General features: G+C 42.7%; 1 protein-coding gene across 2 annotated transcripts in view; it reads right to left on the bottom strand.

Annotated features, from left to right (window-relative positions):
- Nucleotides 1-970: 970 nt before the first annotated feature.
- appa (amyloid beta (A4) precursor protein a) overlaps nt 971-13,686 on the bottom strand; it is a 36,214-nt gene continuing 23,498 nt past the window's right edge. For both annotated transcript variants that reach the window (XM_085348979.1, XM_085348980.1), the window contains 10 exons: nt 11,227-11,360; nt 10,569-10,643; nt 10,318-10,476; nt 9,789-9,917; nt 9,533-9,632; nt 8,444-8,656; nt 8,238-8,291; nt 7,117-7,208; nt 4,015-4,161; nt 971-3,551 (listed from right to left, as the gene is read on the bottom strand). In XM_085348979.1, coding sequence (XP_085205105.1) covers nt 3,450-3,551; nt 4,015-4,161; nt 7,117-7,208; nt 8,238-8,291; nt 8,444-8,656; nt 9,533-9,632; nt 9,789-9,917; nt 10,318-10,476; nt 10,569-10,643; nt 11,227-11,360 — 1,205 coding nt within the window. In that variant the 3' untranslated portion in view covers nt 971-3,449. The remainder of the gene's footprint in view (nt 3,552-4,014; nt 4,162-7,116; nt 7,209-8,237; nt 8,292-8,443; nt 8,657-9,532; nt 9,633-9,788; nt 9,918-10,317; nt 10,477-10,568; nt 10,644-11,226; nt 11,361-13,686) is intronic.

Genomic DNA, 13,686 nt, shown 5'->3' with positions numbered 1-13,686 from the left:
GGTAAAAAGGGTGGGGGTAAACAGTCAAAATTGTTAGCCATCTTGACGTGTTTAAGCTAACTGAAATTATGAACTAGAAGCGGAAAATGATAGTGTGGTTTTAATTTAAATGCTTTGCTCAAAGTACGCAGTAACATTTGAAATAGCTCAACAAAAGCATGAAAGTGAAAAGTGAGTGAAGAGTTGAATTGAATGTGTTCACTAAACAAAGCGGAAAAAAATGGTGAAAGTGGTCAGTAAACAGTGAATTACTTTTAAATGGAGGAGTTAAAATTAGAACGTCTGCCTCCTTGGAAGCAAAATATAAAGAAATGATGGATGACTCAAGACTTTGGCCCAGTACGGTCTATCACTCACTGTGACATCTTGGCTTGTCCCATGGCCAACTTGGCAATTTTATTTTAAAAACTTGTTTTCCCTGACTTTTTAGTGTTTAGTTTTGACTCCGCTCATTTACAGAGTTACATTTGCCAGAAAGTCACAAAGTAGCCAAAATAAAACTCATAGATATGCAGTTTAATTGTTGCCTTCTCACAGTGAGGATCAGGTCCTGTTCAAACACTGCCTGTGTTCCAGTTAACCTTTAACAAGATGACCTGGGTTCAGCTGCGTCTGGAAGTTAAGACCCACGCCGGAGCAACACTCTGAATCCCTGTCAGCTCCACTCTGCTGTTTTCTGTCTGAGAATGACCTTTGGCCTCCTTACCCAAGATAAGAAAAAATGTCCTTGTAGTGGGGCCACTCTTTTGATATTTAAAAACAGACAAATGTGAATTATTAGAATTAAACTGGATGCTTATGCCTGTTTTTGAGCATTAATAGTAGAAACATCACAGAGACACAGCACTTATATGTACATTCAAAACTTTATTATGGAATACAGTGTAGAAAGCATTTTCCCAGTCAATGCAAATGGCCTGCACAATATTACACAGTGGAAAACAAAACCAATAAGATAACCCCCAGGAAAAAAAAAAAAAAAAAAGTAAAAGAAAGATAATCCTGCTTCCTCTTCTACTCTACTGCCCTCTGTTGGGCTTCTAATGAGCACCCTCCGAAAAGCACACACACTCATCCCTCTGCAGCCCCCATATCTACATGTTCTACTCGCCATTTCCTCACGGATCTCAGCGAGAGGCCACAGTGCGTCTCCTTCCACACAGTGTTAACACGGTGACCACCCGTCAAGCATGAGCTGACCTGATAATGCTGAACAGGGGCTTCTTGCCTACCTCTGACCAACATTGGATCGCTGCTTTGCCCCCCCACCCCAAGCCCCCGGATTTGCCGTCAGCTCTTGATGGTAAATCCCATCATCATCATCATCATCATCATCAACGCTGCCTTTCAGGAGTCAAGTGTGAGATGATGGCAGAGAGGTGAGCAGCATGCCTGAAGGAAAGGGAAGTCGAAAGAGGAGGGAGGTGCCGGGGTGGGGGGGTGAAAATCCATTATATATACACACACACACAGACTGCCTGCCTGGCTATCCAACCGGAACTGCAAGTCATTTCCTCTCTACCTCCACCACCTCCTCTTCTCAGAACTCCACCTGTTCTATCCGCAGAAGAAAAAACAAAACCAAACAAAAGAGACTGCGTCGGCTTACAACTGGATGAACCACCAGACTAAAAATGAAAACACGTACACGCCGAGATGATCTTAACCTCCATAACAGACTCCTCACGTGTTTCCCCGCCTTCACCCCCACCCCCCGCCTTCCCCAAACAACATACACTCTAACTGACATACGATGCCCTTATTAAAAAAAACCTAGCATGAAATGATCAAGAAACCAAGAGGAGTGATTTCCGAAGCATTTAACACAATATACTTCAGTGAACGAGAATAATATACAGAGATGAAGCCGGCTCCCTCTCCTGCAGCTTCTGGAAAGTAGCAGGATTAAAAAAAAATATATATATATATGTATGAGGATCACACTTAAACGGCAAAAGAAGGAGGAGGAAAAAAAACAAACAAAAAACAAAAACATATCTTTTAAATGTGTTTTTTTTCTTTACATGATATCAAAGCAGAGCCCGTTCATCTAGATTTATATATATTTTTCATCATTGTTTTTAAAGTCACGTGATCACGAGAACATACTAAATGTACAATCTTGCTAGAATGACAATCTATAAGTGAGAAATGATCTCGAGAGAGAGCAGCTGTAAGATCTCCATGTGGTGGTGTTTTGTTTTTTCCCCCCTTTTTATTTTCTTGAAACTTCCAAATCCTGTTGTCATTGTTGTCATGCACTACATAGGAACAGCTAAGACTTCAGCATTACTTCTGTAACATTACACGTAATTTAAAAAAAGGACTTTACATCTTCTTTTTTTTTCCCTCCGTTTTCGGTCTTTTTTGAAAAACAAAACTGGAAAACGATAAAGAGAGAAAAAAAACAACTTTAAAATAAAAACAGCTCATTCAGAATACATGATTACTACCGTCGTCATAATCATCAACATATTCACCATCATCATCAGAATCAGCATCTTCAGATATCCTTAAGAGCCTTGTGTGACTTAACACAGCCCAGCTGTTGTATGAATGCACAAAACAAAAAAAACAAAAAAATTAAGGGAGAGGATGAAGGGAGGGAGGAAGGGAAGGATCCAAGGAGTAGGGAGGGAGAGGAGGCTCATTTATACTCCAGTGTAGACTGTAGAGAGTGTGCAGTAGTGGTGCAGTAGGCGAGGAAAACACTGGGCCTCGTAAAAATCATGGTGCTGCTATATTTCCAAAATCATATAATCATTACGAATACGCAAAAACAAAAACGATTCAGAGGAAACTGCTCGATTCTGATGATTCTGCATGCAACAATTTTTTAAATTATTTTAATAACAAAGGCCGTGGCCAGCATGCGTCTAAACACCCTACTGATCAGCGGTCGGATCTGCTTACAAAGTCCACACCTAAAAGCGACCCGAGCCTAAAAATAAACATAATAAACCCAACTACACACTGGCCCTGAATCAGTGTTGAGAGAGAGCGAACGTGTGCTCGTCTTCCTCAAGAGAACGGGTTTGTTTCCATGCACCGGGCAGGGGCTTTGCTTGTTTTAAGGTTTTTCTTTCCCCTCCATACATCAGCAGGCCCTGACGGAGCAACGTATAAAAACTCCTTCCTTTAATTAAAAAGGCGTCTTGCTCCAGTAAAGTGAACAAACTTGGTGCAGAGTGGCTTGGCCGCAGTGTAAGAAAAAAAGAGAGAGAGAAGAGAAAGAAAAAAAAAAAAGACCCATGCTACAGTCGCTCCTTGTGCTCGTAACTGACTATTTCAGTCACTTAAAGATCCGTCTTTTGGTTGAAGGGAGGGCTGGGGAAGGGAAGAGGAGGGAAGGTAAGGGGAGGTGACGATGTGTGGGATGAGAATGGTTTGTGTGCATTTGTTGTTGTTTTTTTGTGTGTGTTTACGTATGTGTACATGTGATATCCTCCTCAGTTCTGCATCTGCTCGAAGAACTTGTAGGTTGGGTTCTCGTAACCATTCTGCTGCATCTTTGACAGGTGGCGCTCCTCGGGGGTGACGGCAGCATCCACCTGGAGGAGAGCCAAGGGGTGGGGGAGACAGAAGGGGAGGGAGGTTACAAGCAAAATAGGTCCTGTGGCGTAATGTAAACACAATTTACATTTTAAGACCTTTTTACTGCTTCTGGGAAAACATTAAGAGTAACCAGGCTGCGCTGGCTATCGTATTTTTTTAATTAAACATCTAATGAAAGTTCTGAAATGATAAACACAGATAATTAAAAAAAGAAAAGCAGGAAATTAATCGGTAACAGGCTTTAATCCAATTATATTTACCAAGCAGATATAATTAAAACTAATTTTTTTGCACAGCTTAGCATTCGTGCAGCACATTTTAAAGCCTTTATCAGCGACACAAAAATCTGGATACTTTGTTTCTACGTGGTGCTGCACAAATGGCTTAAAAGCGCCAGTGCATGCACAGCATCCTCCTCACACGCCACACCGACGAACGCGCGGGTCAGCTGTTTCTCACCTCGATGACTCCGTGGTGGATGGAGGTGTACTGTTTCTTTCTCAGCATCACCAGGGTGATGACGATCACGGTTGCTATGACGACGCCTCCGACCATCAGGCCGATGATGGCGCCCTTGTTGGAGCCCACATCCTCTGCGAAGAAGACCTGTGGGTGCCGAGCGGTCAGGTGATCAGTCAGTGGCACAACACACAACAGATTGTGTGAATTTAAGCGATATTCTCGAGGTCAGCACTCGCTTCGTTTCCTCACATCTTTTGCTGTGCTTGCTGGGTTTAATTACATCTCCTACCTCTTCTTGTCATTTTTGTCATTACGGAGTCAAATTTAGCTTGAGAATAGCTGCTCGGGACCAAAGACAATACACACACACACACAAAAAAAAAAAAGTGAAGACGACTTGATGTGGGCAGCTTTTTTTGGATGGAAATATTTTCTTACTGCGGATGTCGAGTGATTTACAGAAAGAATAGCACAGCATAAAAAAAAAAAAAAAAAAAAAAAAAAAGCATCAATGCAATGACGCAGTACCAACAGAACACTTAAAAACACACACACACACACACACACACACACACACGAAAACTAACTTCTGTCAGAGTGTGACAAAGTGGCTAGGACAGAATTAATTTGCCATTTGTCACTTGCATATATTGTTATTTTGTGTTCTGTTATTTTTACAGTCAGCCATAATGCTTTAATTTAGACATTGCTGGTGTAACTTCTCTTAACACACACTATCCTGGGTTTTGTTTGTGGTAGCAGTAGTTACATTCTTTACATCCATGCATGTGTTTTAAAGCAAACACTACTAACCATCAGATCATCTGAATTTTCTTCTGTTTACAGGCACATGTCTGTTAAATTATGTTTCTTTGGTTATACTTACCATGGTGTCCATGTTGTGCATTCAGGTCCTATATGTGAGACAGGTGTATGGGAAGGGCCGCCCACTACTTCCTGTTTATATAGGGTCATGAGGTCAATGATTGCATCACTGGGTGTAACCAAATGGAGGGTTTTTCATTTTGTATAGTACTGTTTGTTTTCTTTAAAGTAGCCTTTTGAGTTATATTGTATGCAGTGTTTTACTTTAAAAACCATTTAGTTGAGTAAATGAGTTTGTCAGTTTCATGCATGACTTTATTCCTGTTCTTTGTTTAGAATTGTATTATTTGGTTTGACCTATTTTGTTTCAATGGTAGGGACTAACGAGGTCAGGTGTGGGCAAAGTCTTGCCAGTGGGATTTTTGTATGCCTGATTGATTGTTTTATGGTAAAAGGGAGATGCTAGCAATAAAGTATGCTTAAAAAGAACTTCAATTGTCTGCTAATGCTATTTACTTATCACCTTCCTTGCTGCTTAAGTTATGCTACATCACACAGAATTTGCAGATTTATGGATACATGCAATTCTTTGAATGGTCACTTGAGGCTGATTCCAAGAGTGAGTATATCACTGTAAACTACTGTGTTAAAATGATTGGTAGCGACAGAGCCAATCTATTATAGGACCAATGCTGATGCCTGGTGATTAAAAAATCTGATATACTGGTCGATATTTCTTTGCTTTAAGCCACAAAAAACATGATGTGTTGTGTGTAGTTATTTATGGTTTCTTACTGAGATAGCACGTCAGTCCATTTTAAATGTAATCTTATTCTACTGTCACAGCTGGTCATGGATTACTCATATGTAGTCTCCTTAGATTAGCTGGTTGTTGTCATTTTTGGCATTTCAAACGCATCATCACAGCGATCAAGAAATTTACAGAGTGCCCTACAGGGACAACTGGATTTTCCGTAACGCCAAGTCACCCATTATTAGAGGTGTGTCCACTTTGACAAGTAGCTGTAGCATAACTGCTTGCGAGTCACTGAACTGAACCTTCTGACCACATTTGTGGTGTTGGTGCCTTTTGGATTTATCACATAAATAATTTCTGTACAGTCACCTGAACTAACAGTCCCCTCATAGTTCTCCAGCACAAACTGCCATATATCTGTGCCTGTGTGATGGACCTGTGCAGTTTAAGGATGCAGATTTCTAACCAAACCTCTTATTAAAAACAGCGGGTAATTTTGCACCCTGGTCGCTCCAAAACAGGAATTCCCATCGTGTTACTTGTGCCGTCTTTTATAAGTCGTCTTTGGTTTAAGGTCATTAACTTCCAATTTGAGATTTTTAACACTCACATTACTTTGGTTGTTTATAAGCAAAGCAAGCAAATGGATAGAAAAGTAATAATGGGTTGAAAGCAGAGCACAGCACTGATGCACAATGACTCAGCTCCAACACAAAACTATTAAAAAAATAAATAACCAAACAAAATGAGAGCTTCAGCACATCTGTCACAGAATAACGGGTGCTCGGTGGGACTCATTTTTCACATTTTACAATGATAAATAGAACCTTCACTGAATGGGAAAGAAAAAAAGAAAATAAAAACACCTCCTGATATCTTCAGCAGGGATAACGGGACAGAAACCTCCTCAACCGGCACAAAATTTTGCTACTGTGAATATCAAATTAAGGAGACGAGTTAAAGAGGCAGCCTGACACACTGACTGCTCACTGTGAATGCCAAAAATGTGATATGTAATAAAATGTAGGGATTAAGGGATTTGAAGCCTTTAGGTGAGAGGAATAAGGTACGTGGATTTGGATTTGACTGAGGATGGATTGAGGGGGGTTTTTTTGTTCTGGGATTACAACACTGGATGAGATTAATGAGTGCGTGCAGAACTTAGCGATATTAACAGCATCAAACTTCCCCGATCAGAGGGCACAGGATTCATTTATTTATTTTTCAGAGAGGAGCACATCGAGTGTGACGCACGCATTATCACGGATGTCTCCATGGGCACCTGTCTCCATGGTGACAACCTTGGGAAGTTTACCAGGAGGACAAAGTGGAGCATATGTGTATGTGCGTGGAGGAGAAGGGGGCAGAGTGCAAAACCCGCATGTGTGAGTAATATGCATTTTTATGTGTGTGCGCATGCCTGCGTCTATTTCTGTGGGCTTATTAAGCAGCCTGAATATTCAGATCAGCGAATCCCAAACAAGTCTGCATATCTGCACGGCTCCGCCTTTGCTCACCAGTTTCTGGTGGCGAACTTCGTACTCCGTGCTCTGTCTGTCCTCAGTCTCCATCCGCATCTCAGGAATAGCTTCCATCTTCATTCCAGTCACTGGCGAGGGAAGAAAAAGTACAATCTATTATAGATGGTGACATTAAGCCACTCTCTCGTTCTCCTGCTGAAATAAAAAGCTCTGACTGAAGCACACTGGATAGCGGAGAGCCGACTGCACCAGCAGTACGAATAGAAAAGAGCACGGCATACGCAGGATGCATAGACCGCGTGCAGCTGCACCACCAATCTCTTAACAGCCACACCTGCGCCTCAATGGAGGTCAAGTGGAGCCGGCTGTGTGCAAATATTGACTCTGAGGAGAACATGCTGTGGTGCCTTTACTTCTACAGTGTACTTCAAAACAATCTCAGAATCTTGTATAACCTGAGCAAATATTTTCTGCTAGCCTCAAAACCACTTCAGCTCAGCACTCGCATGCACCAAATCACATGACCTAAAGCACTTTATGATTTATACCCGAGCTGGAAATGGCTTACAGGCCCGAGGGAATCATTATGTACTGAATAACATTAATATCAAACTACAGATGCTCACATCCCTTTCTAACACACACTGTAAATTAGTCACACCTAAAAATATTCACTAATGTTATCAAACGTTACCATTTTAGTTACAACACATCATTTAGAGCCGGGGCGTCAGCAGCTGTCTGCTGTGCAGCTAAATTCCTTCACACTGACAGAAAGAGGAATTTTGCTGGTCCGGCTCACTGAAGATCAAAGTGGGCTGCATGTGGTTCACGATGTAAAATGAGTTTGGCATCGCTGATTCAGAAAGTTAAAAAAGCATCAAAGTAGTTGAAATGATGAGCTACAAAGAGCCTGCATGAGTTATTATAAATTGGTAACATTACTAGTCCTCCATGGTCTTTAAAGACCATACTGCACATTTGTAATTGAATCAGCTGTTTACACCTTATGCTACCTTTACACTAGAGGGGACAGAGGATAGCTGGATTTTTCCTAACACACTGTTGACACGTTGCTGTCGGCTTCCACCTAAAATGACTCTTGATCTGTCATCTGAACACATCACTACTGGTCATTGTTAAACAAAAGCACCAACCTGGTCGTGTTGGAATGCCTCCGTCGAGATTGGGGCGGGAGTCTACTGGCTCAACTAAAAGGGGAAGGCACAGAGAGATTTCACTTTTCAGTCGTTGTCCAACCTAAAAAAAGGAGCTAGAATATCATTGTGATGCATTTTGGAGGCTAATTTGTTAGCTACTAGAGCTACCACTCGTTATGACAATGCGGTGCTTCAGAAAGTACCCTGGTTGTCGGTATTGGGCTGGTTGAAGCTCTCAGGGTGAATGAAGCCGACTCCAGCCAGTCCCAGAGTGTCTTCCTGCGGCAACAGGTCGGTCTGGCCATCTCCCAGCTCCTGGTCGGGCATCAGGGCGTCATTTCCATAGCTCACCCTTACGTCTGTCTGCAGGTTAGCCAGCTGCTGAGCCATCTCTGCCTGCTCCCTCTGCAGGAGCTCTGTGTGAACACAACCAGGAGGGAGGCAGGAAGACAGGAAGGAAGGAAGGAAGGAAGGAAGGAAGGAAGGATAGAGGTCAGGAGTCAAGAGGGGAGAGAAACAGGAGGTGGAAACAAGAAAGGAAGCAGCATCATTTATTCACTTGTCATGTGACTCTATTGTTGTTTCAACACAATATGGTGAGAATATTTCCGATGCCAGTTAGAATTAAAGAGGAGACTAATTTGTTTGCTAAATGATTCTTTAAATATGAAATCTCACACTGTCTACCTACGCAAATGTTTCTGTGTCAGAAGGGAGAGACCGCCTCAGAAGGAGAAATCTTCCTTTAACAGACCTGATGTTTAGCAAAGGCTGAGTGAGGGGTTTCTCTTCTGTGTGTTTGTTCCCGTTTTTTTGCCGGGCGGTACAGACTGTGACAGACTGTGTCTCCAAGATAGAGACACAGATGGCCACATGACGCACACAACTCCAATAAACCCAAAAACCCACAGAAACCTAGCAAATGGAGAGGAGGGGGAGGGGAGGGAGGGGGATTTATCTTCCCAGCGAACAGTTTCATTTGACTCCTAACAGAAGAATTAGGCCAAATGGCTCCAATGCCCTCATCAGAGAGAGGGGAAAAATAAAAAAATAAAAGCGTTTTGCAGGCTGGAATTTAGAGCATTCAATCTCTATTACATGTAATCAGACCAGTGCGTCTTCCCCTGCCTTTCTCCCACCCACGGGTCATCTCCACTGAGTCTCGGTTAAATGTACGTCAGCGTCACTCCCTGTAGTTCCATCACATTTGCCTGGTCTGCATTGTGTTTCCTTGTGCTGATTTTAAATGGCTGATAGTGGAAGTTCAGTGAGTCTTCAGTGGAGGAACTCACCGACTTGGTCCTGGATATCATCAGCCACACCGGGCACTTTGTAGAGGAGTCCGAGAGACTGGTTCATGCGCTCCTCAATAACGCGCAGGTGGGTCAGCACCTTTTAAACATATCAAATATGATGTTTTTTTATGTTTCCCAGAGAAAAAAACAAAAACAAAAAACATTCAACTGAAAGAGCAGGAAGCACAAAATCAACACTTTACACTAAAAACAATAAAGAAGTCCAATCATTTTTCAGCGTGTTTGATGCTACCTGAGGTCTAATCTGGGCGGCCTTCTTGGGATCCACCATGCGGACGTGCTCGAAGTGTTTGAGGGTGTGTTGCCTGTCCTTCTGCTCAGCGCGCACGTACTTCTTCAGCAGGCTGAAAACATGACGGGGCTGCAAGAGACAGCGGAAACAAGACAGCTGGTTAAGAGCAGAGGAAGCAGAAGGAAATCAGTCACTTCAAGCCTAGCCTTTTAAAAATTTCATTTTGATTCTGTTTTTAGAAATCTAATTTTGAAAGCCTCCATAAAAACTGGCAATGTGCAGTTGCACTGTAACAAAACACAGAGGTCTAGCAAAACAGAAAACATGCGGGGGGATTTATTTATGCAGCAGGTCAGATAAAAGGGAGCCGTACTTCAAAAGAAAACAGAACGAGAGATGCAGAGATGAAGAGCCGGGAGTGTTAAAAAGCAACCTGGAGATGGTTCATTTTTCCACAAGACACACAGTTTATTACAAAGTGGCTTTAATACGAGCAGGAGAGCACTGCTGAGCTGTGCGTGCAGCTTACCCGGGGTGGATCCTGCTGCAATGCAGTCAGGTAGCTCTCCAGAGCCAGGCGGCGGCGGTCGTTCAGCAGAGCCGCCACCCGGGCCATGTGAGTCTCCACCAGCTGCTGGCGCTCGCTGGCTGCCTCTTGCTCCAGTGCTTCTACCTTCTCTTGGAAACGCTATAAACACACAAAGGAAATTACCAAGTGTGCATCAGAGGAGGAGGAGGGGGGCGATGACACAGCACACAGGCAGAACATGCTCGCCTTACCTGAATCACGGCCTTCTTTTCAGCACGTGGAAGTGTCTTGGCTTCCCGCTCGGCCTCTTCCCACTCCTTCATCACCTGAAGGCAAACAAAGGAGGGAAAGATGAAATAAAATTAATAAAACAAACTGTCAATCTACTGTCATCTTTTTATCCTTCACATGCAAGTGAGGTTTTACTTCTCACAGGTGTCAAAGAAAGAAAAAAAAAAAAAAGTGCGATATCGGTGCTCAGAATATCAGCAGGAAGGAGTTTCCCCTGATAAAAATCACAGGGTGTGGATGCTTGCTTAAAGACCGGTGTGGTGAGGATGAAAAACAGTTTGTTTCCCCCTTTTTTGGTCAGTTACATCCCCTCCAGAACGATTATTGCAAATCCTACATCTGTTTTGCCCTCTCTGACTTATTTGGGGGATTATCCAATCCTATTCAGCCCTTTACCAACCAAAGTGTGAGCATATATGAAACGATGCCTCTCTCGTCTGGAACTCTGGAAGCTGTCGCATCGTGGCGGGCCATCTGGCTCTCCGCCGGTTGATTAAAGAAAACAATTAAAGTTGAAATGGCTCAGTCGGCTCACTCAGGAGGGATTAACAAACGCACCTACTTGTTTTATGTCTAATGTCTAATGAGGAAAATAAATAAATTCCAGTCTCAGAGTACCTGGGACATTCTCTCACGGTGCTTGGCCTCCAGACTCTCTTTGGCCTTCTGGAAGTGTGCATGTTCATTCTCGTCAGCGGGCGTCTCCAGGTAGTGGTCCACTGCATCGGAGGAGCTGGGCGTTGCTGTGGGAACTGCGTGGAATTTGAGATGAAGGAAAAAAAGACTTTAAGCGACGCTTCTCACTGCTGCTGCACACTTTCATTTGGCAGAGCTGTCTCAGCACACACAAACACTCAAGTTCAGAAAGGGTTAATAGGGTTAGTGAGAGCTCAAGAGAGAAAGAATATAAGATAGCAGCTGTAGCTGGAAGCAGCCCCCTTCGAAAGGGAAAGAGCGAGCCCCTCAGATGACCCGCAGTGCTTTCTAGAAGAGAAACAAAACCCCTCTCATTTATATAACTTCATTCAGAGCGTGATGGAGCTCTCCTGCCAAACCACAGATGCTGGAATTTATCCTGTGGGCTCAGAGGCGCGCACTAAATTGTGATAGTCTTACCAACAAGAAAATAAATTGGATCAGTTATTGCGTGAAACCTGGATTTAATCAGTGGAAAGTTGATTATCTCTCACAAACGCGCCATCGAGAGCGGTTGTTGGTTTGTGTGAGAATCTGAGTGCACGAGACTGTGTGATCGCGTGAAGGTCGCGCATCATGTGAAATTGGTTACGTCTGAGGCCAGCACATGACTGCGCAAGACACACACACACACACACACACACACGCGAGAAAAGACAACAGGGAGATGTTATTCAGTCTGACCCTGAGCAGAGCGTTTTCTTAGCCTCTGGTCTCGCAAATCCTTTAAAGGCCTCGTTCACCCAAATTACAAAAAGCACTTTTCTCTCTTGCCTTTAAAACAGACTAGAATCAAGTCCATTCAGCGAGAGTATAGCCAAGGTTATTTTTTATTACAGCTACAGATCTCCACTAAATGCATCACATACAAGCAAACGTGCCGCTCCGAACAGACGACAGCTCGGGAGTGAAGTCATTTGTCACATACCCTTGTACTTATCCGGCTGTATTTGTAAGAGCTTTGGAGCATCATACTGATGTAATGTTGTGAAGGTTTGCACTTTTTGACCAGATTTTAGCTTTTCTAAGACCTGTTTTAAGAATTAAATCTTGGTTTTAAGGCTGAATTTTGAATTAGAGTAGAGGTGAGGGTTTGTTATGATGGCCAAATGTCAGGATTAGAGGCTTGGAGACGTCCCTGTAAAGCAGTTCCCCACTGATTCAGTTCAAATCATCATTCTAATGTATTTGTGTGTGAATGCAGGATGAAATGTCCCTTTAATGTTCCTTGATGTTATTTAGGGTGGCGATCCAGTAATTCCCTCTTTAGATATAATCCACGTCTGCAGTGATTCTACAGCATTCTTTGTTTTTGCGGTAATCATAACAATGTGATCTTTTCCCTTTAATTAGTCTTCGTTTGCTCCACTTTATTGGTGTGGCCTTTTCCTGCGCTGTAAAGGCTACAGCGGGGTATAAATTAATAATAATAATAATAATAATGTTAATAATGGCATCGATTTACTGCTCATTATAAACTCAACAGCTAAGTCCTGATTTCTATCCTTGTTTTCCTTGCTAACTGATCTCATAGCTGCACAAAAATATGAAGTGCTTTCCAAATAAAGCCTCTTACAATAGCTAGTTTCCATTACCTGGACAAGTAATAAATCAATGCACTGCACTAAAGGGCTGATAAGAAGAAGAAGGAAAAAAAAAAAAAAAAAGGACGGGAAACTAACCAATTTCAATATGAGCCATTTCAAAAATACCCACTTCTCACTACACAATAGGCTCTTTTGTAGACAGGACTATAAGCATTGTTACCCAAGCATTGTAACAAAGGAGATGACTGAATAGAGCAAAGATGTCAGGAACATGCACGCTAGGATTTATATGTCTCGCTAAAAACTGATCTGTCAGTGCAGTAGCGTTGGTGTAATTGTTTTCCTGCAGTCCCCTGCAGAGAACTCACGATGTCAGCCTCACCGAGTCTGCATGTGAATGAATGAATTAAGAAAACATCCAAGTGGGGAGCCTGTGTATGTGTGTGACTTCAGGGCAAAGGTTACAGTGCATCATTTTCTTACCTAAACCATGCTCAGAGCAGAGCAGAAATCCTGAACTCACACACATGATCGATTATATTAGATCACAATACGGGGAGAAAGAGAGAATGCCGCAGGGCACACATGCACACAACCACCAACACACATATTGAGCAAGGTCATTGACCCTTACACAGTGAAAAAGCGAAATCAATGTCACGCTGTCACACACACAAACGCACACCTGTAAACAACAACAAGGGGGAAGTAATTTGGCAATCCAGGGCTGAGTTACCATTTGAAATCCAATCAGTTTGTGACTCAGTGATTGCGTCTAACCAAACACAGAGGCGCTGAAAAATACATAAATCAGAAAATAAATAATTTTCCTCCC

This window comes from Diplotaxodon limnothrissa, linkage group LG23 (genome assembly GCF_057381915.1).
Source record: "Diplotaxodon limnothrissa isolate DT_005_m linkage group LG23, D_limnothrissa_male_GT1.1, whole genome shotgun sequence".
NCBI lineage: Eukaryota > Metazoa > Chordata > Actinopteri > Cichliformes > Cichlidae > Diplotaxodon > Diplotaxodon limnothrissa.
This window is presented reverse-complemented; position numbering and strand designations above follow the sequence as displayed.